Genomic DNA, 22,103 nt, shown 5'->3' on the forward strand with positions numbered 1-22,103 from the left:
AGTGTGTGTATTGAGTTGTAATATTTTATGGGTATGCTTTTAATGATTTTTGATAGGTTATAAATTTACTTGTTGGGAAGATATAGTTGGTTGGGTCAGAAGGCATCACAGCTATCAAAATTACATTGAAAAGATTATTTGAGCAACTTGGAGCTGTAGAGCTTCTGGTTCTAGATTGGTAGCTGGAGAGTAGGAGAGAGGAAAAAATGATTTTGTTGATTTTGTATGGTTTACTTGTCTGTGATTGGTAATGGTGGCTTTTCTACCTGTTGGATCTCTAACCAAATCAGCATGCTTAACTGAACAAGTAATGGTTATTTAAGTCAATCAGAATAGTTTGAGATTTTTCATGCTGCAATCACATGTATGACATTCTGTGATGCGTACTGTGCACAAGACTTTTAATTCTGTAGAAAATAAATGATTAATTTAAATCAAACTACTTTTTCATTTGCTTCAAATGAAAGCAGAGTTTTTTTTTATGTGCATATTGCAAGCATTCATTCTTAAAACACCCCAAAGGTATCTGCTTCTGTATCCATCTCTGCAATATTTTGTACCACCTGAATGTGTTTCTGTGGAAGGATAATTAATTTTAAGCAGGATAACATGTAGGCTTTGGCCTGGAATCTCCTGTGTCCATGAAGGCTAGGCAGTTTTTATTTTTTTTAGGCTTCCTTTGATCACCTCTTTACCTCATCAACCTATTGGCAAGGGAAAGCACTGATCAGAATGTATATGGAGCTTACAGAAATAGGGCAGGACTTGTAGATGGCAGAAAATGCAATGGTGAAGAGGTTGCTGTGTAACCTTCCTGCTTTACTAACAACATTTTTTTTTGATGTGTGTGTGTATGTGTCAGAGAGTTAAAGAAGAAATACTCCATTACAGCAATACCAAAACTGGTGATTGTAAAACAGAATGGGGATGTCATCACTGACAAAGGCCGTAAACAGATACGAGATCAAGGCATGGCGTGCTTCAGGAACTGGATGGAGTCGGCAGAAATTTTCCAGAATTTTTCAGTTGATTGAGAACTGACATGAAATATATTGTAGAATCTGAAAAAGAATGCGTAGGGAAAGCCTGTGGCATTTGAATGCAAATTGAATAGTTAAAACATAAGTTTACAACAAAAAAGATGCTCTAGCTTTACATGCACATTCTTATTTAAACAAACAAAGCTCTGTAACCAAACGTAGCAAACTATGCAATTATAAACAAACAATTTCTTTGCATATTTTGAAATGTTTCTTCTAAAATTTGTACATTATAGAAATTAGGAAATATTTATACTGTATAAATATTGTAAAAATAATTTATTAGACATTTTAATCCTATGTTTTTGATTTTCTGTTTTTTTTGAATTGCCAGATTGAATAGTGAGAGAGTATTTATTGTTACCACTTTTTTTGCATGAAGTAGACCTGCTTTTAATGTGATGTCATTATTTTTTTTAAACTTGAGGAAGACCCTGTGGTGCAAATCTAAACATTTTACTTATTGAACTAATCCATTTTAAGGAGGAGGGGGTCAGTTGACGCATAATCCTAAAGTAAACTGATTTGTAATCTGTAGAACCAGGACATAACCTGTACAATTAGGAACTTTTAGGATTATTAGAATTACAGTTACAATTAATACAGTATTGTGATTAGTGTGAGGGACATTAGTAGGGATTTTGACATTTACAGACACTGAAAACAGAAGTAACTGGAAAACTGAAGGAAGGAGATATTGCTAGATAGTTCTAGGGAATGAGTAGAACAAGTAGGTGATTGCAAGGGTTGGAGCAACATCTAGGAAAACACAATCATAAAATAAATACAAAGAGAGGGAATAAAGATAGATATTTGACTGGAAAAAGCAAATTTCAATGACCTAAAGAGGAAACTAGGCCAGGTAGATTGGAAGAAAATTTTGGTTTAGACAACAGGCAAACAATGGGAAGCTTTCAAACAGGAAATGATTAGGGTACAAATTGGACTTATTTCCACAAGTACTAATTATTTTCCCACAAGAAAATAACATTTTGGGATACAGTATATGAGTAATTTGAGAGACAATGAGGTAAGTGTAGCATGCTTGGGAGGAAAAAGATGACTTTGCACTTATGGTTCCCAAACTTTTCCACCACTGGGACTTTCCTCGTTTTATTTCTGGGTCTATTGTAGACTAATTGATAAAGATTGATTACTGTGATTAGACAAGAAGTCTATTATCATTGCACCATGCAACTACCAGGATGGTAGAAGGCGAACTAGATGGACCTTGGTCTTTTTTTTATCTTGCAATTCCTATGTTCCTAAAAGGGCACAGCAAAAGCTGGAGTATCTTCGATGAGTAGAAATTAAAATGAGACTTAAGAAGGAGGCATCCGACAAAGCTGGGGCTTATAATACATAGTGTGGAAAATATAAAGGGAAGCAAGAAAGGTTAAGAAGTGTCATGTTTCTGAATTATTTGACCATTTTTCCATAGAAAGGAATTGGAAAAGGAGTTACTTTTAAGCTGGGTTTTTAAAACCAATGTGTATTCTCATTTTTTTTTTAACATTGAGAAACTCAGACGGATGGTGCATCTTCCAGAGACTAAATAATAAGAAATTTGCTAGGTTGCCTGGGCATTCAGAACGACACTTCTCACAATTGTGTTGGAAAACCTTTTGATCTCTTATTGGTCTGTGAGGAAGTGAGAGTAGAAGAGGGGATAGGCTTTTAAAAACTAGAACACAAGACACCAAAAATCAAGCGGTGAAGTGCTGCAAGAAGGTTATATAAATAGCATACTGCAGGATGAGAAGTTCTACCCTGGGCTGTAGGACAGAATGTAGAGGAGCTTATTTAAGTATAGCAAGTTGACTCACCAAAGTGAGATAGCAAAGTGTGTTCAGTATTTTTGTTATTGTGTGGATATAAGTTGTATTAAGTGAATCTGTTCCTAACTTTTTTACTTTGTTCATTTTACTATGGAATAAAGCAGCTTAAAGATTCAAATCAAACTTCGCCTCATCGAGAATTAACTTGGTCTTCCATCAGAGAGATTGAAGAAACATATTCAAAAGACACTAGTATCCGGTCTAGATCACAGGGTGATGCTATTGTTACATCCCCAGGTTATGCTATCGTAAAAGTAGATATAGAGCAGTGTGAGTTAACTCTCATAAAAATAAGATGCTGAGATCGCTTACGGGAGAGCCTGATGTCACTGAACTCTCAAAGATATCTATGGTAGCCCCAAATTTGTAACTCTAAAGATAGACTGGCTGGTAACAATAAGGAGAAATGGTAAAGTGTTTTATAAACACAAGAAAAAACTTGAGTAGGGCTGATTGAACATGAAAAAAGAAATCGCATGAAGGAATGGCAGGACACTGAATGAGTACTTTGCCTCAGTTTTCACAGGTCATTGTGATAGTGGGAATGAAAAGATACAAAAGAAGCAGATGGAGCAATTAGATAGGATAAGTATAGATAAGGAAGTAATAGTGGATAAGTTGGTGAAACTCAAAGTGGAAAAGGCACTGCACCCTCATGGCACACATCCTAGATTGCTGAAGGAAGTCAGAGAGGAAATAGCATAGGCTCTGACCACAATTTTCCAAATATACTTGGATATGGAAGTTGTGCCAATGTAATATCTCTGTTTAAAAAGGGAATAACAGATAAACTGGATAACTATAGACCAGTCTATACCAATATAGATATTGGTAGTGGGTAAGGTTCTAAGGGCCATAATATGGGATAAAGTTAATACTTAGAAAGAGATGGATTAATTTAAGGGCAAATCAGCACAGATTTGTATTCTAACATAGAATCTTAGTAGAATATTGTGTGAGGTTTTGGGCACACTACCTTCAAAATCACACTAATGCATTATACAAGGTTTAAAGAACAGTAACATTTACGGATCTAAGCTTCAAAGAGACACAGAAGAATGAAAGAAGACTTGATGTAGGTTTTTAAACTGCTAAGAGGAACTGATAACGTAAATGGAAGTAAATTATTTAATTTGGATTGTGTGTACAGAACTAGAGGAGCATAAAATTAACCAGTTTCACGCAAGACTTGAAATGAGAAATTTTCCCCCAAAGAATAGTAGTTATGTAAAGAAAGAACTTCTGTTTATTTAGTGCTTCGTTATATCAGGATGTTCCAGAGCACCTCGCATAAAATTAATTGCTTTGAAATATAGTTACTGGTATGTAACCAAACATTTAGATAAAACAGTTAATCCTGCTTTTTTTAAAGAGCTAGATGAATTACTATTATAATAGATTTAAAAAACTGCAAATACTGGAAATCTAAAATAAAAACAGAAAAGCTGGAAATATACAGCTGTTCCATCAGCATCTGAAAGGAAAAAAATAGGTGGACAGGCATGGACACTTAATAAAAATTCTACATTCAAAATATTATCTTGTCATAGATCCGTACAGTGAGATTTGTTCACATCTTTGCTGGACCAGTACAAATTTATTCTCGAGCTAAACGGAGAATACTCTTTAGAATTTAGTTTTGCCGTAATGACACAATTAATCCCACTGGAACTGGCTTTGCAAAAACAACAATAATGGTTCTGAGCCTGGTCTCAGGATAAAAGAAATAACCTGTTTGTTAATGAGGTAAAATTAAGCTGAGAGTAATCAGAGTAAACACAAACCAGGCAACAAAGGGCTGACTTGCAGTTTGCAAGTTCTTTCCCACTTACAATAAAATTCCAGTTATAAGTTGTGTCTGTCTACAAGTCACTCATACACCAGTTCATGAGTTGCCACTTTGATATATCGGATGCATGAAAAAAATCATGAAGTTGTGGCTTATTTACCAGATCTTACAGTGAGTTATATTGAAATAACTACACCTTTCTCTTTTGAATGCTGTTGTTTGGCTAAATTATGTGTCATCCCCTAGTGGAGAAAACATCTAATTTACTATCTGGACTCAACATTAATTTCAATAACTTCAGACCACAACCACTGCTCCCATTTTTTTTGTGGGACTGCAGCTGCTGGTAATGGTTCTGCTGTTGCCATTTATAGCTCCTCTAGACCCATCTTTTGTTTCTTTACTTGCCCCATTTTCATCCTTCTTGCCTTGCACTATCTTCCCTTTTGTCATTTAATCACTTATGCCCTCTACCCTATCACAGACCTTCCCTTTTGTTCTTTCCTCCCCTCCTCTTCCCCCCCCCCTTTCCCAGACTCTGTACTTGCTTAAATACTGTAACTCTTTAACATCTTCCAGTTCTGACAAAAGGTCTTCGACCTGAAATGTTAACTCTGTTTCTCCACAGATGCTGCCTGACTTGCTGAGCTTTTCCAGCATTTTCTGTTTTTATTTCAGATTTCCAGCATCTGCAGTGTTTTGCTTCTAATTTACTATCCCCTAGTTGAGAAGAGGTCTAATTTACTATATTAATAATGTTTCCCTTTGTCCTTCTCTACTCCACTTTTTAATAAAATTGTTTTCTTGCCAAATTTGTCCCCTTCTCTCCCCTCCTGTTCTTGCCTGAAGGCATTACCTCCTTGTTGGTGTGTGAATTCATGAGGGCCAGTCACCCTCTAATGTGTGAGCTTGACACTGAATATTGGCAGGCTTTATAACTGCAGAGAGCATTACAGTTAATCCTATCCTAATCCAACATATACACATACACACTTTCACTAAGATTACTGGATAGCAGTCAGTTGTTGCATGATCATAAGATAGATACAAATGAGGTAGGCTATTTAAATAGAATTATATAGAATGTACAGCACAGAAACAGGCCCTTCGACCCAACAGGTCCATGCCGATGTTTATGCTCCACATGAGCCTCCTCCCTCCCTACTTCATCTAACCCTATCCTCTATTCCCTTCTCCCTCATGTGTTTATCAAGATTTCCCTTAAATGCATCTATGCTATTGCATCCTGTAGATAGTATATACTGCAGCCATTGTGTGCCATTGAGGGGAGTGGGTGCATATTGAGTTCAGTGGCAGGGATGCCAATCAAGTGGACTGCTTTGTCCTGGATGTTCTCGAGTTATTTGGGTTGTCAATGGCTGCACCCATCCAGCCAAGTGGCGAGCACTTCATCACACCCCCTGACTTAAGCTTTGTCGATGGTGGGAAGGCTTTGAGGGGCCAGGAGATGAGCCATTCATTATAACAGCAGGGCAGGAACTGCGTACATTACAGTCAGTGTTAATATAATTGGTCCAATTAAGTTTCGGGTCAGTGAGGTCCTTGACTCAAACATCTTTAGCTGCTTCATTAATAACCTTCCCTCTGTCATAAGGTCAGGAGCGGGGCTGTATGCTCACAATTCTACAGTGTTCAGCTATAATTCACAACTCTTTTGATAATGAGGCATCCTGTGCCAGTCTATAGCAGGACCTGAACAACAGCCAGGCTTTGGCTGACTAGTGGCAGGTAACATTCGAGCCACATAAGTGCCAGGCAATGACCATCTTCAACCTACTCTTGGCCTTCAAACGCACCATCACCAAGACCCCTACCATCAACATTCTTGTTAAGAAGAATGAAAATTAATAAATTCTACACATATATAAGTATATGTAGCATTAAACCCCTGTGCCCAAAGTCCTCATTATATTCTTGCAAAAATCACATTTACGAATGGTTCTAACAATCATCAATCTGCTTTTGAAGTACAAAAATGCCATTAGACCAGTGAAGAATCCAGTTAAGTGGAGCCACCGTTTCGACTAGTACATACACAGATGTCAGAATGGAAACTGCATAAAAGACTACCATATGAAAATATATTGCAATATTAAAATTAACTGGTGATTGTATTTTTAATTAAAACTTTCAACTGGCATCTGGCATTAATTTTTTAAAAAAACAACTGTGTCATTGAAAACCCAGCCACGTGGTAACTTTAGTTGATAATCAAATCTGGAGTTCCTGTCAGCTTATCGCCTTTATTTTTAACAGACTTAATTGACCTTTTCCAGAAAGAACATCCTCTGTATGTCTTGTATGATAGTGCAGATTTGCTACTGTATGACATGATCATGTGAAAAGGTTAGAGATATAATAACCATAGACATTGAAAATTGATTCCTTCACTTACATTTACAAAAATATCCTGCTTGTCTTCTGTAAGTTACATTGAGAGCACCATACAAGCAGATCATAACACTGGCCGGTGAGTATAATCAAATTATCCAAGAATTCCTAATAACTAACATAAGCATCTGAATGCATTTAAAACTAGAAAATCAATGAAGTTTACATGAATGTTAAAATGTTACTACAAAATGTACATATGTTGGTTGAAATGCTTTGTGGGATTTGTAGTTCTCAATCATTTTCACTGGCAAGATCCACATCTCCCAAAGCCTCTCACTCTGCAGTCCTGATAACATCTGCATTTAATGGGGTCAATCATACTACCACTATGGCACATGTACATGGTTAAGTGTGGAGATAGTCCTCACACCAATGTGAATTAAATAATAATAAATTTTAAAGAATATTTTAACCATAGCTCTTGCAAGGATAAGAGTGGAATTACAGGTGCTCTGATGGCTCATTTGATAATTGCAATGTGCGGTGTCGTACTGAACCCACAATCTATGAAGGTCCTAATTTTAACTTCTGTTGTGGACTGAGTTAACTGATCTCAGTCAGGGTGATGGTGGGGGTGCTACAATTGGGTTCAGCATCTCTGGATTAGGGAGAGTAAAAATTGGCCAGGGTTTCCATTTTTGAGTGTTATCTAGTAACACTGCTGGAAGTGCATGAGTGCAGACTTCCAGCAGAGTTATTGGGTGAGGTAAGATTAGGCTTTGCTATGCAGGGCATTGATTGAATAGCCTGCCATCACTCACTGCGTGCTTACACAAAGAATGGGAAATTAGGCCAAAAGTATGCCTATGCATCAGCAAAAGGGACCATGAAGCTGTCGGATTGTCGTAAAAACCCGACTGTTTCATTAACGTCCATTAAGGAAGGAAATCTGCCATCCTTACCCAGTCTGGCCTATAAGTGATTCAAGCCTCATACCAACGGGTTGACTTTTAACTGCCCTCTGAAGTGGCTTAGCAAACCACTCAGTTGTATCAAACCATTACAAAGAATTGCAGTAGTTCAAGCAGAAGGCACACCAACACCTTGTCAGGGCAAGTAGAGATGGACAATACATGCTGGCTTTGCCAACAACGCCCGCATTCTGAGATTGAATTAAAAAAAAGGTACCCTGACTTACTAATTCAGCAAAAACTGAGGATCAAACTTGGATCCTTCCTCAACTGTATGGATAACTACTACTCTGCCTGTTACATTTACCAACTGAACCATCGGTGGTGGGAACATTAAATATGGACTGTTTAAATTTATATGTGTGCATCTGATCATTTTATATAAGTTAAGTAATTGAAGATACACTACTTTAAGGAGCTTCCTAATACAGGTTCAACATTGTCTGCCATCAAGAAGATGTTAGGTTTGATTCTGTAGTTCATAGTGGTATTAATTCAGATCAGGACTAGCCTCCTATTCCATTCCCCTCCCCAGTTCAGTTCATACCTCGAATTCCACTCCCCAGCTGTTCTCTCAAGCTGAACCTGATAGTGCTTATCCAAGGTGTCCTGCTCGATCCTGAACTTCAAATCTCACATCTGGTCCATCACCAAGTTCACAGGCCTGAAATTCTTAATTTTTGGTGGACAAAAGTGGTGTAGTTTTGGCATAAGGAACAAGAAATTGGCATGGAAGTCATATACACCAGAGTTACACCCATTCCAAAATTCCGATAGAAAAGGCTGCTGGCAAAAGATGAACCCAGCCCCAAAATAGTGCATGTATGCAAATAACAGCATAATAAGGGTCAAAGGTGCTGTCTAAGGAATTCCACCATTTACACCAGAATTACAGTTAAGTTAAGCTTGTAGAAAAGAAGGATAAGTTACCTGCATGACTTATCAAAGCAGCGAGTGATTGAGTTTGCAGGCTTTGAATGTCCACAAACTTTGTCTGAAACATCAGCTTTGAAGCAATTAGAAAAATCTTTTCTCAGCTGTGCAACTAAGAAAGGATTCTATAAGCTGCCATTCAGCAGTTTCAGGCAGGGAAACCTTTTTCTTCTCCCCCTTCTGTCATTAAGTCCTTACTGTCGGGTTCAGTATGGACATTCCCATGTATGTCATTATAATGGAGGCAGAACAGGAGGAAGAGGAAATGACAGAGACATGGAGGATAAAGTAACACCAAAGGAGAAGAAGGGAGTTACCCTCCCACCAGAGTTTACTGACGACACGGTCCCTTGATTATGTATCAGAAGCAACAGTTCATTAAGGAGGCATAGACAGAACTGTGTGTTCCATTGCAAACTGACTTCAAATCATCCTCTCCAACACAAAACCAAACAAAGAGGAGATATACCTCAGAAGTGGTTTTAATGTGCACATACATATTTACAACAGGTGCTTCTTTTTACCTTGGTGGCTACCAAGGTGCCTTTCTGTGCTGTTCTTAAACCTATCTTGATACTGGGCTGAGATGCTACCTGAGGGCCAGGGACCCATTGATGATTTGCTGTGCTGTGATACCATGGGCTTTTGGGACCGAAAGAGCCTTCGTCTCAGGGCTTCTGAGTCCTGAGAGGACTCCTCAGTGGGCTGTGTCACCACTGCAGGTGCGTGGGCAGCCTGGTTCTGGTTCTACATCCTGCCACCAACGTGAGCAGCACCTGAAGGGGCTGGCTGGAAAAGTCACATGAGCTGTCATCAGGAGAGAGGACAGCATCATAAAGGTGGATTCTAGCCATGTCACTTGTGTGGGGTCCTGGGTCTGAGTGACGACTGATCAGCGGGAGGGCAGACCTAGTGGTATCAGTTTATAACCTGAAGACCCTGAATACTGGCACCTTGAATCTTTTGGAAGCTGGTTGCCAAAGTCAAAAGTCATTTGTTCTTCCCAGGCACGCTACACTTACCATGGGGGTGATTTTAGGAGTCAATTGCGGGTGCATTGGGGGCGGGGCGGCTCCGAAAATCGTGGAAATCCCGTTCGGGTTCGGAAGCTGGCTCCAACCCGCCGACATCCGAGTTTCCCAGGGACCCACCTGTGTGCACGCCGGCGACCTGAGAATGGAAGTCCCGCCGGCAATTAAAGCCGTCAGGATGACAGTTAAAGAGCCAAATGTACCTCACTGAGGTACTTAAGGCACTTTACCTGTGACAGATGAAGGGATTAGAAAGATTTTTAATTTACCTGGGCGGCTTGCCCACCGCTTCCGATTCACGCCTGGTGAAACCAGACGTGAAGGGCTGGATCAGGGAAAAAGAAACTAAATAAATTTTTTAAAAACCCATGGAAGGAAGTGAAAACACTAAATGAACCTACTTTTGAAACTTGCTCCGATGTCCGATGTCTCCCGCTCCGATGACCCCCTCTTCACCCTCCCAATGTCGCCTTGATCTTCCCCTCTCTCCCCCGATCTTTTCCTCTCCTCCCCCCGATCTTCCCCTCTCCCCCCGATCTTCCCCTCTCTCCACCCCCCGATCTTCCCCTCTCTCCACCCCCCGATCTTCCCCTCTCTCCACCCCCCGATCTTCCCCTCTCTCCACCCCCCGATCTTCCCCTCTCTCCACCCCCCGATCTTCCCCTCTCTCCACCCCCCGATCTTCCCCTCTCTCCACCCCCCGATCTTCCCCACTCTCCACCCCCCGATCTTCCCCACTCTCCACCGCCCCCCCCCCCCCCCCCAGACTTCCAGTCCAGTGCCGGATCTTCCATTCTCCCCCCCCCCGTTCTTCCAGTCCAGTGCCGGATGACATCTCGCTCTCTCTCTCTTTCTCACCTCCTCCCCCGCCCCTCGCGTTGTAGCTCCTGATGGCAGCCTGCCTGTCAATCAGGCTAGCTGCCGGACGCGAAACCCGGAGAGGACATTAATCACTATCAATCAATGTGCGATTGCATTGGAAACAGTAAGTTTGGTTCATGTGGGTATGCCACGCGTACCTTCACCCCCCCCCCGCTGCCAACCCACCACCATGGTAAAATTGAGCCCCACATGTCATGTCTCAAATTACTCATATTCTGCATCTCAAAACATTATTTTCTGAAAGAAATCCATCTAACGTGCATTTGAATGAATCAATAGCATCTGCATCTGTTTCCACTGCCTCCCTACGGAGCCTGTTCTGTATATTTACTTCTCAGTCACTGAAATAATGGTTCCGTAGATTAGTTTTGAATTTACCCCTCTTTAAACACATGCATAGCATGATACTTTTTTAGTAGGTGTGGCTGACTCCTCTGACCTTGCCTGACCTGATAAGGTCATTAAACTTCTTATACTGAATGTCACTTCATGGGGCTGTGGAGCTCACGCTGACTATCCAGGTTAGCTTCTTTTATTGGCCCTGAGCTGCTCACCTTGGGGATTTCTACCACCCTCCTGTTCCTAAACTCTTGCAGGAGCACTTCCACATCTTTGCAGCAAGTGATAAGGGGCTCATACCCTGCAACAGACATTTCCGACATTGTACGATATTTGTTGTGATCGTTAGAAAAAGTCATCAGATAATGTTTGCCCATTAAGCTGTCGTCGACATTTAAAGCCTGCATTCCATCTCCCCTAAATGGGTGAGCTCCCATTTAGAAGAATTTACCTGCATTATCCAAATGAGGCTGAGCTGGCAATGATAGTGGTGTCAGTGCTTATCGTGGTGGGCTGGCAGAAGTCCTGCCTCACCATACTTTCAGCAGGGTTCACACCCCATGTATAATGCAGGCTCAAATGTACTTGCTGAGATTTATATCTACTGAAAGTACTTCACATGAAATGAAAATGCTGCATTTTAATGGCATTATGAAGTTGTTTCAGAAATATATCAGATTGTAACTTTTTTTCCTGGATTGGTATTCTAACTCCTCCTCTCTGTCCAGTTCATCTAATAGCCTCATATTAATCTCATATGCTATCATTAGTTGTATAATGCTCATAATCAGATTACATATTATGCTTTCATCCACAGAAACATATTGCCCCTACAGTTTGTCAAATTAAAACCAGAATGGAGTCCTTCATCAACTGTAATAACTGTGTTTCAGATCTCTTGTTGCAAACTGTGAGTCCTGTTCTGGTATAGGGAACAGTCACTTCATTGCCACTGTTTCGTTTTGATCCAGGATGACCCAGGTGCATTGAACCTGGACCCCATATCATAAAATCTGAAGGACAAGTTATCCATTGAATAATTTTGGACAGAATTCAGGCACTACCAAGAAAACAGATACGTCTAATCTCCATGGGGACAGGGTACATTTCTTTTCCCACTGAGGACATAGTTCTGTGGATTCTAGATTGATTTACTAGTTGGACAATTTGGGTAATTTTCACAAGAGTAGCTATCCTGCTGACCTAGCTCCAGAGGAAGAAATAGTAATGCCTGAAAAAAGAGTTTAAAGGAGCACAATACTCTAGGGAGATGTGGTACATTCAATCTAAAATCTTTTCTGATAAATACTGTTCAAAATTGTTTAAATCATCTCCTGTGTGAGAGAAGTTTTCTATTTTACTAGTGACAAAACAGCTGACTGTGTTGGGCCTCCCAGCTGAACGGACACTACATCGATGAGGTATCAGTATGCTGAGCAGTGGCTGACATTATTCAAACAATGATCCTGTAGAAGGATCCATCAAAAGATGGGTTCTCCTAAAATGCACAGATACTTCATTATAAATTTTATAACTAGAAAATAAGTACCTATAGTTTTATTGATAGTGTTATTGTAAAAGTCTAATGCATCCTTCAATTCAATCTTTTTATTTCTTTGTTAACTGTGTACGTACTTAGGCAGCAGAACACATAACTAATGCTTCATTTCATAGATTTTAAAGAACTACATATTTTTGTTGATTTTTTAATATTTATTTCATTTTGCAAGTATTGTAGTGACTTCAATTGCACTTTGTAAAGGCTTGTTTTAATGACTCAGATTCCAAAAAACTCGTACATTTTTATGTATATAATCCACTTAAAACTGATTAGTGATATATCTGAACATTAGGTGTGTTACATATATTGGATGAATCAACAGTGTCAGAAAAATCATTTGAATTGCTTCTTGGTGGAGCACAATGCATAATTAAGGTCCAAATTCATATTTTGAATTTAAATTATGTAATGTGTTTAGAAAACAAAAATAAGCATACTGACTTAAATAAAGAAATTGCATCTTTACAACACTTTTCACATTCTCAGGCTGTCCCTAAGCACTTTACAGCCAACAAAAAACGTTTAACCTATTAGGAGTCCGCAGCTCGCTGGCTCGATGACAATGAGGCTCGAGATCCCGTATCATGTGTGCCTCGGGCCTTTCCATTCAGGTACAGGGAATGATCCCATGCCCCCTGAGCTTGAATTTTTAAGCACAACAGTTTGAATATACGGCAAGGTGATTAAGTGTCAAATGAGAATTACCATGGACCTTGGTTTCAGTACCAATGTAGTTATAACTAACTAACTAAAAGTAATATTACATTGCACTGTGATTCCACTGCCTGGGAGAAGACAGAAAGCACATGGGTGGAGATGTCTTCAATGTCACAGTCAGTATGTCAGAGAAAGATTCTTTTTTCTAACAGTAGCTGTTTTATCAGGATTCATTTGTCTTCTTTTTCCTAGTGGTATTGAACTTTTAACTTTTATTTTTGCCACTAGAAACAGCACGGAAGAGGTTAACATCAAAGGTCACATAGTAGCATAGTATGTTTACTGCACAGAAAGAGGCCATTCGGTCCATCGTGCTTGCGCTGGCTCTTTGAAAGAGCTATGCAATTAGTCCCACTTCCCCTGTACATTCCCCATAGCCCTGTAATATTTTTCCCTTCAAGTATTCATCCAATTCCCTTTAAAAGTTATTATTGAATCTGCTTCAACCACCATTTCAGGTAGTGCATTCCAGATCATAACAACTCTCTGCATAAAAAAATGTTTCCTCATGTTGCCTCTGGTTCTTTTGCCAATCACCTTAAATCTGTATCCTCTGGCTACCGACCCTTCTGCCATTGGAAACAGTTTCTCCTTATTTATTCTATCAAATCTCCACTTAACCTTCTCTGCTCTAAGGAGAACAACCCCAGCTTCTCCAGTCTCTCCACATAATTGAAGTCTTTCATCCCTGGTACCATTCTAGTAAATCTCTTCTGCACCCTCTCTAAGACCTTGACATCCTTCCTAAAGTGCGGTGCCCAGAATTGCACACAATATTCCAGCTGAGGTCTAACCACTGTTTTATAAATGTTTAGCATGGGTTCAGGTGGGATGGGTTGGTCTGTGGGTTCAGGTGGGACTGGGTTGGTCTGTGGGTTCTGGTGGGATGGGGTTGGTCTGTGAGTTTGTGTGGGACTAGATTAGGCTGTGGATTCTGGTGGGATGGGTTGGTCTGTGAGTTCATGTGGGACTGGGTTGGGCTGTAGGTTCTGGTGGGATGGGGTTGGTCTTGAGTTTGTGTGGGACTGAATTAGGCTGCGGGTTCAGGTGGGACTCGGGCTCTGGGATCAATTGGGATGGGGTTGGGCTGGGTTCAGGTGGGATGGGGTTGGGCTGGGTTCAGGTGGGATGGGGTTGTGGCTGTAGGTTCAGGTGGGATGGGGTTGGGCTGGGTTCAGGTGGGATGGGGTTGGTCTGCGGGTTCAGGTTGGACTGGGTTGGGCTGTGGGTTCTGGTGGGATCATCACAGAAAGTAACTTTCAACAGAAGGCCAGCAGCTCAGTGCAGACAAGTTGGTTGACAAGGACTTCACAAGGTGCAGGTTCCTATGGCCCATACAATGCTAGTCTGAAGTGATAATTGGTTAAATAAGCCGGGGTTATTACATGCAATCAGAAATATCTTTGCCTTTGTCAAAGTTTGTTGATCCATTTGCTTGTGAGGAATGGCTGTTTGATCTAATGTAATTATGAGAAACACAACCTTTATTTCTGTATACTTCAAAGGTCAGATTGTCCTTTTGACTTGAGACATCAGTCTGCTGTCAGTTTTGAATCTTACAGCCAACAGCTGCAGAGCTGTGTGTTTTAAAACTTTTGTACCAGCCTAACAAGAGATTTAGGCCACATTGAGATTACAGCAAGTAAATGCCTGCTTAAAGTCTATGTTTAGCGAGAATGTGAATGTCATCTTTATTATTGTAAGTATTAAGGAGGGTAGAGTAATTTACGTTTCACTGTGTTACACTGTTTACTATTTAGTCCTCTGTTTTATGTAAATATAACTACTTATCCAATGCTTCAGCCTCGGTCTGGTAAGAGTATATATTTAGTCTGCTTGTCGAAGGGATAAGAATCATGTGGTGGTACATGATACATTCCAGTAGCCAGTGTACAGAGCAAGAGTTCTCTGTTACAATCCCTGCATGTCGCTATCATTTAACTAGATATTAGTCAGAAAAACATGCTCTATGGATTGTAGGACATAAGGTCAACTTGCGTGAGTGTCTGGTGATGCAGAACCTGAGGTAATATGTATAGTAAAAACCCTGAAAGTTGGCACCACTCCAGACCTCTCTTCACCCCCAGTTCATAGAGGCACTGGGGATGATTTTAGGAGGCAATAGCGGGTGCTTTGGGGGCGGGGGGCTCTGAAAATCGTGGAAATCCCGTTCGGGTTTGGAAGCTGGCTCCAACCTGCTGACTTCCGAGTTTCCCAGGGACCCACCTGTGTGCGCGCGGATGACCCAAAAACGGAAGTCCCGCTGGCTTTAATTAAAGCCGGCAGGATGACAGTTAAAGAGCCAAATGTACCTCACTGAGGTACTTAAGGCACTTTACCTGTGATAGATGAAGGGATTAGAAAGATTTTTAACTTACCTGGGCAACTTGCCCACCGCTTCCAATTCGCACCTAGTGAAACCAGACGTGAAGGGCCGGAGCAGGGAAAAAGAAACTAAATAAATTAAACAAAAACCCATGGAAGGAAGTGAAAACACTAAATGAACCTACCTTCGAAACCAGCTCCGATGTCCTATGTCTCCCGCTCCGATGACCCCCTCTTCACCCTCCCAATGTCTCCCTGGTCTTCCCCTGATGTCCTCCCGATCTTCCCCTCTCCCCCCCTGATCTTCCCCTCGTCCTCCCGATCTTCCCCTCTCCACCCCTGATCTTCCCCTCTCCACCCCTGATCTTCCCCTCGCCACCCCTGATCTTCCCCTCTCCACCCCGATCTTCCCCTCTCCACCCCGATCTTCCCCTCTCCCCCCGATCCTCCCCTCTTACCCCGATCTTCATCTTTCCCCCCAATCTTCCCCTCTCCACCCCGATCTTCCCCTCTCCACCCCGATCTTCCCCTCTCCCCCCAATCTTCCCCTCTCCCCCCGATCCTCCCCTCACCCCTGATCTTTTTCTTTCCCCCCGATTTTCCCCTTCCCCCCCCCAATCTTCCTCTCTCCCCCCCTGATCTTCCACTCTCACTCCTGATCTTCCCCTCTCCCGGTCTCCCCTCTCCCGGTCTCCCCCTCTCCCAGTCTTCCAGTCCAGCGCTGCATCTTCCCCCCTCCCCCGGTCTCCCCTCTCCCCCTCTCCCAGTCTTCCAGTCCAGCGCTGCATCTTCCCCCCTCCCCCGGTCTCCCCTCTCCCCCTCTCCCGGTCTTCCAGTCCAGTGCTGGATCTTCCATTCTCCCCCCTCCCGGTCTTCCAGTCCAGTGCTGGATCTTCCATTCTCCCCCCTCCCGGTCTTCCAGTCCAGTGCTGGATCTTCCATTCTCCCCCCTCCCGGTCTTCCAGTCCAGTGCTGGATCTTCCATTCTCCCCCCTCCCGGTCTTCCAGTCCAGTGCTGGATCTTCCATTCTCCCCCCTCCCGGTCTTCCAGTCCAGTGCTGGATCTTCCATTCTCCTCCCTCCCGGTCTTCCAATCCAGTGCTGGATCTTCCATTCTCCCCCCTCCCGATCCTCCAGTCCAGTGCCGGATGATGTCTCGCTCTCTCTCTTTCTCGCCCCCTCCCCTCGCATTGCAACTCCTGACAGCAGCCAGCCTGTTAATCACCATCAGTGAACGTGCGATTGCATCGGAAACGGTAAGTTTGGTTCATGCAGGTTTGCCATGCGCACCTTCACCCCCCCGGCTGCCAACCTGCCACCAAGTGTCCCCTCCAACCTTTTCCTCCTCTGCCCAGTTCATAAAGGCATTGTTTCTCCTTGATAATTGTCTCACTGCTGGCCCAGGTGCAGCTAGTACCTGACATCATTGCTTTGCTCTGCGAGCATATTCTGCACTGTTGGTGGGGATTCTTGATCTAATTTAAGACTAGGAATTCCCCCATGCTGCCGGCAGCACACAGATCACTCCTGTGAAGCAGCAATGTTAGATATAACCTGCAGTTGGGACAGGTAATGAGAAGATCATCAACAAGTACAGTGGCTGCAATTTCCTGCCCAGATGCCTTAGGATAGCAAATCAGGTTGTACCATGAGTTCACAATTGCTGCTCATGTGGTTTATAAAGTGTACAGTTTTATATATGCGCCTGGGATTTCTTTGGGGGTTCTCCTGACCTCCTAGCAAAACTTTAGTGGAAGACTGACAGAACCCTGGAGAAATAGCATAAATGGATAAAAATGGCTGTTTACGTTGTTTCTCTGGGAGTTGTACCAATCTTCTGCCAAAGTTATATTGGTAGATCGGGAGAACCCTGTGGAAATTCTCCCCCATATTGCACACAGTTTTCCCTTACAGCTTTCTGAAAAGGCGAAATCCAACGAGGATTCACTTTACAGCAGTGCCACCATTTTTTCAGTGATGAAACCTTCTCACAGCTGCTACACTGGTTTCCTCAGTAATAAAAACACTAAGTCATTTTCACTGTCAGCACTCTGCTGGTTTCCCATCATGGTTTCCCACCATGGGAAGTTATATTATTACCTCAAACATTAGAACCATAGAGATTTACAGCGCAGAAGGAAAGCATTTGGCCCATTGGGGTATATATAATGAATCGTTTTGTGCTACCTTCCAAGATTAATTTATATCTCATTGTGTCAGTTCTGGCTCTTTGTTAGAGCAATCTAAAACCAATTCCAGTGCCCCATTACATTTCATTAACTTAGTAGTGTTTGCTGAAGAGCTGTTTGGGATAGAAATGAATTTACTTTACATTTTCTACTTTAAAATGAATAATAAAAAATGAAGTATTTTTATAATGTTTGGTACTGTAAATATAATTTTTGATGTTAAGCTGTAAAATCTAATTTCCATATAAATAGCTGTTACTCTGGATCCCTCAGTAATAAAACCACTAAATCATTTTCACTGTCAGCACTCTGCTGGTTTCCCACCATGGGAAGCATAGGAATAATGGTTCTTTGAAATTCAGAAGCTTCAGTGAAGGGGTTTAATATGTCAAGCACACATGCATCTGGGATAAGCTCACAAGTAATTATGCAGACACAAATTTAGCAACAACGTTCATTGATAACAATATGTGACTAACTAGATTTTAGGAAATAAAACATGCATTGTAGCATGGTAATTGATAGCTTCCAAATGAAAAGATAATTAGATAGTAAAGGCATGATGGGTAATAAAATATTCCCAGCACAGACTTATATTTTGTTAATGCCTGAAATGACTGACTACTGTGTTGCACCTGCATCTGTCTGTATATTACAGGACCTGTAATAGTTTCAGCTACGTCATGTAATAAGTAACGGATTGGCTGCAAACCTAACTCGGTGTGGCTGATTTTAAATGACTAAAAATCAATAGAATCATTTAAAACATTGCTAAAATGAAGAGGAATACTTAATATTTTAGATTCTGGGCACCACATTTTAGGAAAGACGTCAAGGCCTTGGAGAGGGTGCAGAGGAGATTTACTAGAATGGTATCAGGGATGAGGGACTTCAGTTATGTGGCAAAACTAGAGAAACTGGGATTGTTCTCCTTAGAGCAGAGAAGGTTAAGGGGAGATTTAATAAAGGTGTTCAAAATGATGAGGGGAATTGATAGAGTAAATAAGGAGAAACTGTTTCCACTGGCAGGAGGGTCGGTAACCAGCGGACACAGATTTAAGGTAACTGGTAAAAGAACCAGAGGAGAATTTATTTTATGCAGTGAGTTGTTACAATCTAGAATGCACTGCCCGAAGCGGTGGTGGAAGCAGATTCAGTAGCATCTTTCAAAAGGGAATTGGCTAAATACTTGAAGGGGAAAAAATTGTAGGGTTATGGGGAAAGAACAGGGGTGCGGGTCTAATTGGATAGCTGTTTCAAAGAGCTGGTACAGCCACGATGGGCTGAATGGCCTCCTTCTGTGCTGTATGATTCTATGATTCTAGATTGCCTTTATAATGTTTTGCTACAATGTTTTTTGACCACTGAGATGTTTGCAGTATTTATGAAATTTGTTCAGCAATATATATATCCTCTAGATCCATAAACTTAAGATTTGACACTGAAAATGTACATTAAATCATATTTAGGTAAGTTTGATGAAGTGGAAGTCATGGATGTAAGTTGAAGAATTTCCAGTGTTATTTAGCAATTCTTTAAAAAGCTAAAGGCAGTACTTCACATCAGTTTAGTAGGAGGTTCAAATCCTCAGCCTCTATGACCTCAAGTAGGCATGATAGGGTTCATCAACTTTCAGACAGTTGATAAGGATCTCTCAATCACAAAAGAATTGGCAGAATTTTGTGTACATGTTCCTATGATATTGTTCCTGTTACAGCACTTAAATATTGTCAAGAAATGTATGCATAAATAAATAGCTAAGTACTGTATATCAATAAAGTAGACAGTACATTCTGAGAAGCAGTTTTGCAATAGGGATGATATCATTGAATCTAACCTGAAACAAACACTTCCTTGGAATCAACTCCTTGAATCTGGGAACATATCTGGGAAATAATTTTATTTCAGATTTCCAGCATTGATTGTGTTTTTTTTAACCATTACTACATGTTGAACTCTACTGATTTATTGCTATTTCAGCATTGGAGGTGTAGGTGTCTCCATCTCCTTCAACTCTATCTAGCTTATTTATGAGCCAGCAATAAGGTGAAATTTTCTAAGACCCCATGCTACCGGTGGGGCCTCACGTGCAGCTTATTGGAAAATTATGGGTGTGCTGCCCGTGATTTGAAATCAATGGATAGAAAATAGCAGGCAGTGTAGCATGACTTTCTGATAAGCCACCTGTTGTGTGCAATGCCCCACCAATGACATTGGGTCTCAGAAAGTTTCACCCATACTATAAACTGTATAACTATGGCTTCAAGTCGCCAGGTACAGCACATTAAATTCTGACAAGCAATATATCAAGGAGGTAGTCTCACACCATTTGGGTTTTGCACTGGCTTCAGTATAACTGCAGCGAGTGTGAAGCCATTTATTTTAACTTTAAATATAAAGTTTTAAAACATTCCAGGCAGTTGACTAGACTGGCATTTAAATTTTAATGTTAATAAAGAACTAGGACATAAAATCCTACCTAAAAATGCCATCATGCACTGTTTTTTTTCAATATCAAAACTTATTGAAAAACTCACTTTATAAATCTTATAAATAGAACAGAAAATAGGTCCAGTTGTGAGATAGTGTTTACACAACTCATAAACCTTGTAGCAAGTAATACACTGGCCTGTGTTACACAATAGTTATCACCCTTGTTGCAAAACTATGTCAAACCAAGACCTGTGTGTAATGCTGCATTAATATTATACAGTTCACTAAAAAAGGATGACTGAAAGTAATTTTTATTATACCAGAAGGGGGAGACAGAATGCTTAAATAGCAATTGGATAAAATCAACTGAGCACTTGGTTATTGCTGTAATGATCTGCAAATTTCCTGTTTTTGAATAAAAATATGTTTGATTAGTAGAAATGGGTTGCAGTGTTTATTTATACAGGATGAAAAACAGCTCTTCTTTGTCCTTTTGTATTACCTGGTAATAAATAAATAAAAATAAACTTGCATTTATATAGTGCCTTTCACGACCTCAGGATGTCCCAAAGAGCTTTACAACCAATGAAGTACTTTTGAAGTGTAGCCACAGTTGTAATGTAGGAAACATGGCAATGTGCGCATAGCAAGCTCCCTCAAACAGCAATGAAGTAAATGACCAGATCATGGCCCAGAATTTGCTGAAGCGGGGAATCTCGCGGCATACCCCATTAGTTAGGCTTTTTCCCTCACCCTTCAGCTCGAAATTTATTTGAGCCGTAACTTGCTGGAAGTGCGAGCTGATAACGGCACAGCGAGGGCAACGGGGCGTCTGAGATCTTGGTGAACGATGGGACCAACAGTGTGTCGCCTTAACCAATGAGATTTAAGGATTGGGAAAGAAACAAAGGAATGACAGAGAATAGGCGAATTTGAGTCAAATCAGGTACAGAAAGAAAAATAAAGAGAGGGAAAGAAAGATTGGATTAAGAGAGAGAAAAAAGGGAACGTAAGAACATAATGAAAACATTTAAAATTTAAAATTTTGAAACTCTCTAAGAACAATTTACTACCTGCAGGAATGAGACTCCACAGTTTCAATTGTTCCTTTTCTGGGCTGGTGAAGTTAAGTAGCATTGCAGGAACATAGATCTCGTCAATAAAAGGGTCCTTACACTGTTAAGTACCAGCTCTAACTTTCTGCGGTGAGTTTAATTCGTAATTAATGCGCAAACGCAGCAATTTCTTGAAACTCATGAGGAGGTTGACGGCGATCTGCCGTTTTTGCGAGGCTAACAGGAGAGCAGTGCAAATCATCCAGCAAGTGAAATCAGGGCTAAAGGGTTAAATTATGAGGACAGGTTGCATAGACTAGGCTTGTATTCCCTTGAATGTTGAAGATTAAGGAGTGATCTAATTGAAGTGTTTAAGATGATTAAAGGATTTGATAGGGTAGATAGAGAGAAACTATTTCCTCTGGTGGGAGAGTACAGAACAAAGGGCCATAACCTTAAAATTAGAGCTAGGCCGTTCAGGCATCATGTCAGAAAGCACTTTTTCACACAAGGGTAGTGGAAATCTGGAACTCTTTCCCCCTGTGGGAGAACCGTCACCACACGGACTGCAGCGGTTCAAGAAGGTGACTCACCACCACCTTCTCAAGGGCAATTAGGGATGGGCAATAAATGCCGGCCTCGCCA

At 41.1% G+C, this 22,103-nt stretch overlaps 1 protein-coding gene across 2 annotated transcripts in view; it reads left to right on the top strand.

Annotated features, from left to right (window-relative positions):
• nxnl2 (nucleoredoxin like 2) overlaps positions 1-22,103 on the top strand; it is a 74,287-nt gene that overhangs the window by 11,150 nt on the left and 41,034 nt on the right. The window contains exon 2 of one of the 2 annotated variants that reach the window (XM_067983220.1): positions 863-3,001. The exons of the other annotated variant lie outside the window; for it this stretch is intronic. Coding sequence (XP_067839321.1) covers positions 863-1,034 — 172 coding nt within the window. The 3' untranslated portion in view covers positions 1,035-3,001. Of the gene's footprint in view, positions 1-862; positions 3,002-22,103 lie in introns of those variants that run through there. 2 annotated transcript variants of the gene reach the window in all.

The sequence above is a fragment of the Heptranchias perlo genome, chromosome 4, assembly GCF_035084215.1.
Source record: "Heptranchias perlo isolate sHepPer1 chromosome 4, sHepPer1.hap1, whole genome shotgun sequence".
NCBI classification, from domain to species: Eukaryota; Metazoa; Chordata; class Chondrichthyes; order Hexanchiformes; family Hexanchidae; genus Heptranchias; species Heptranchias perlo.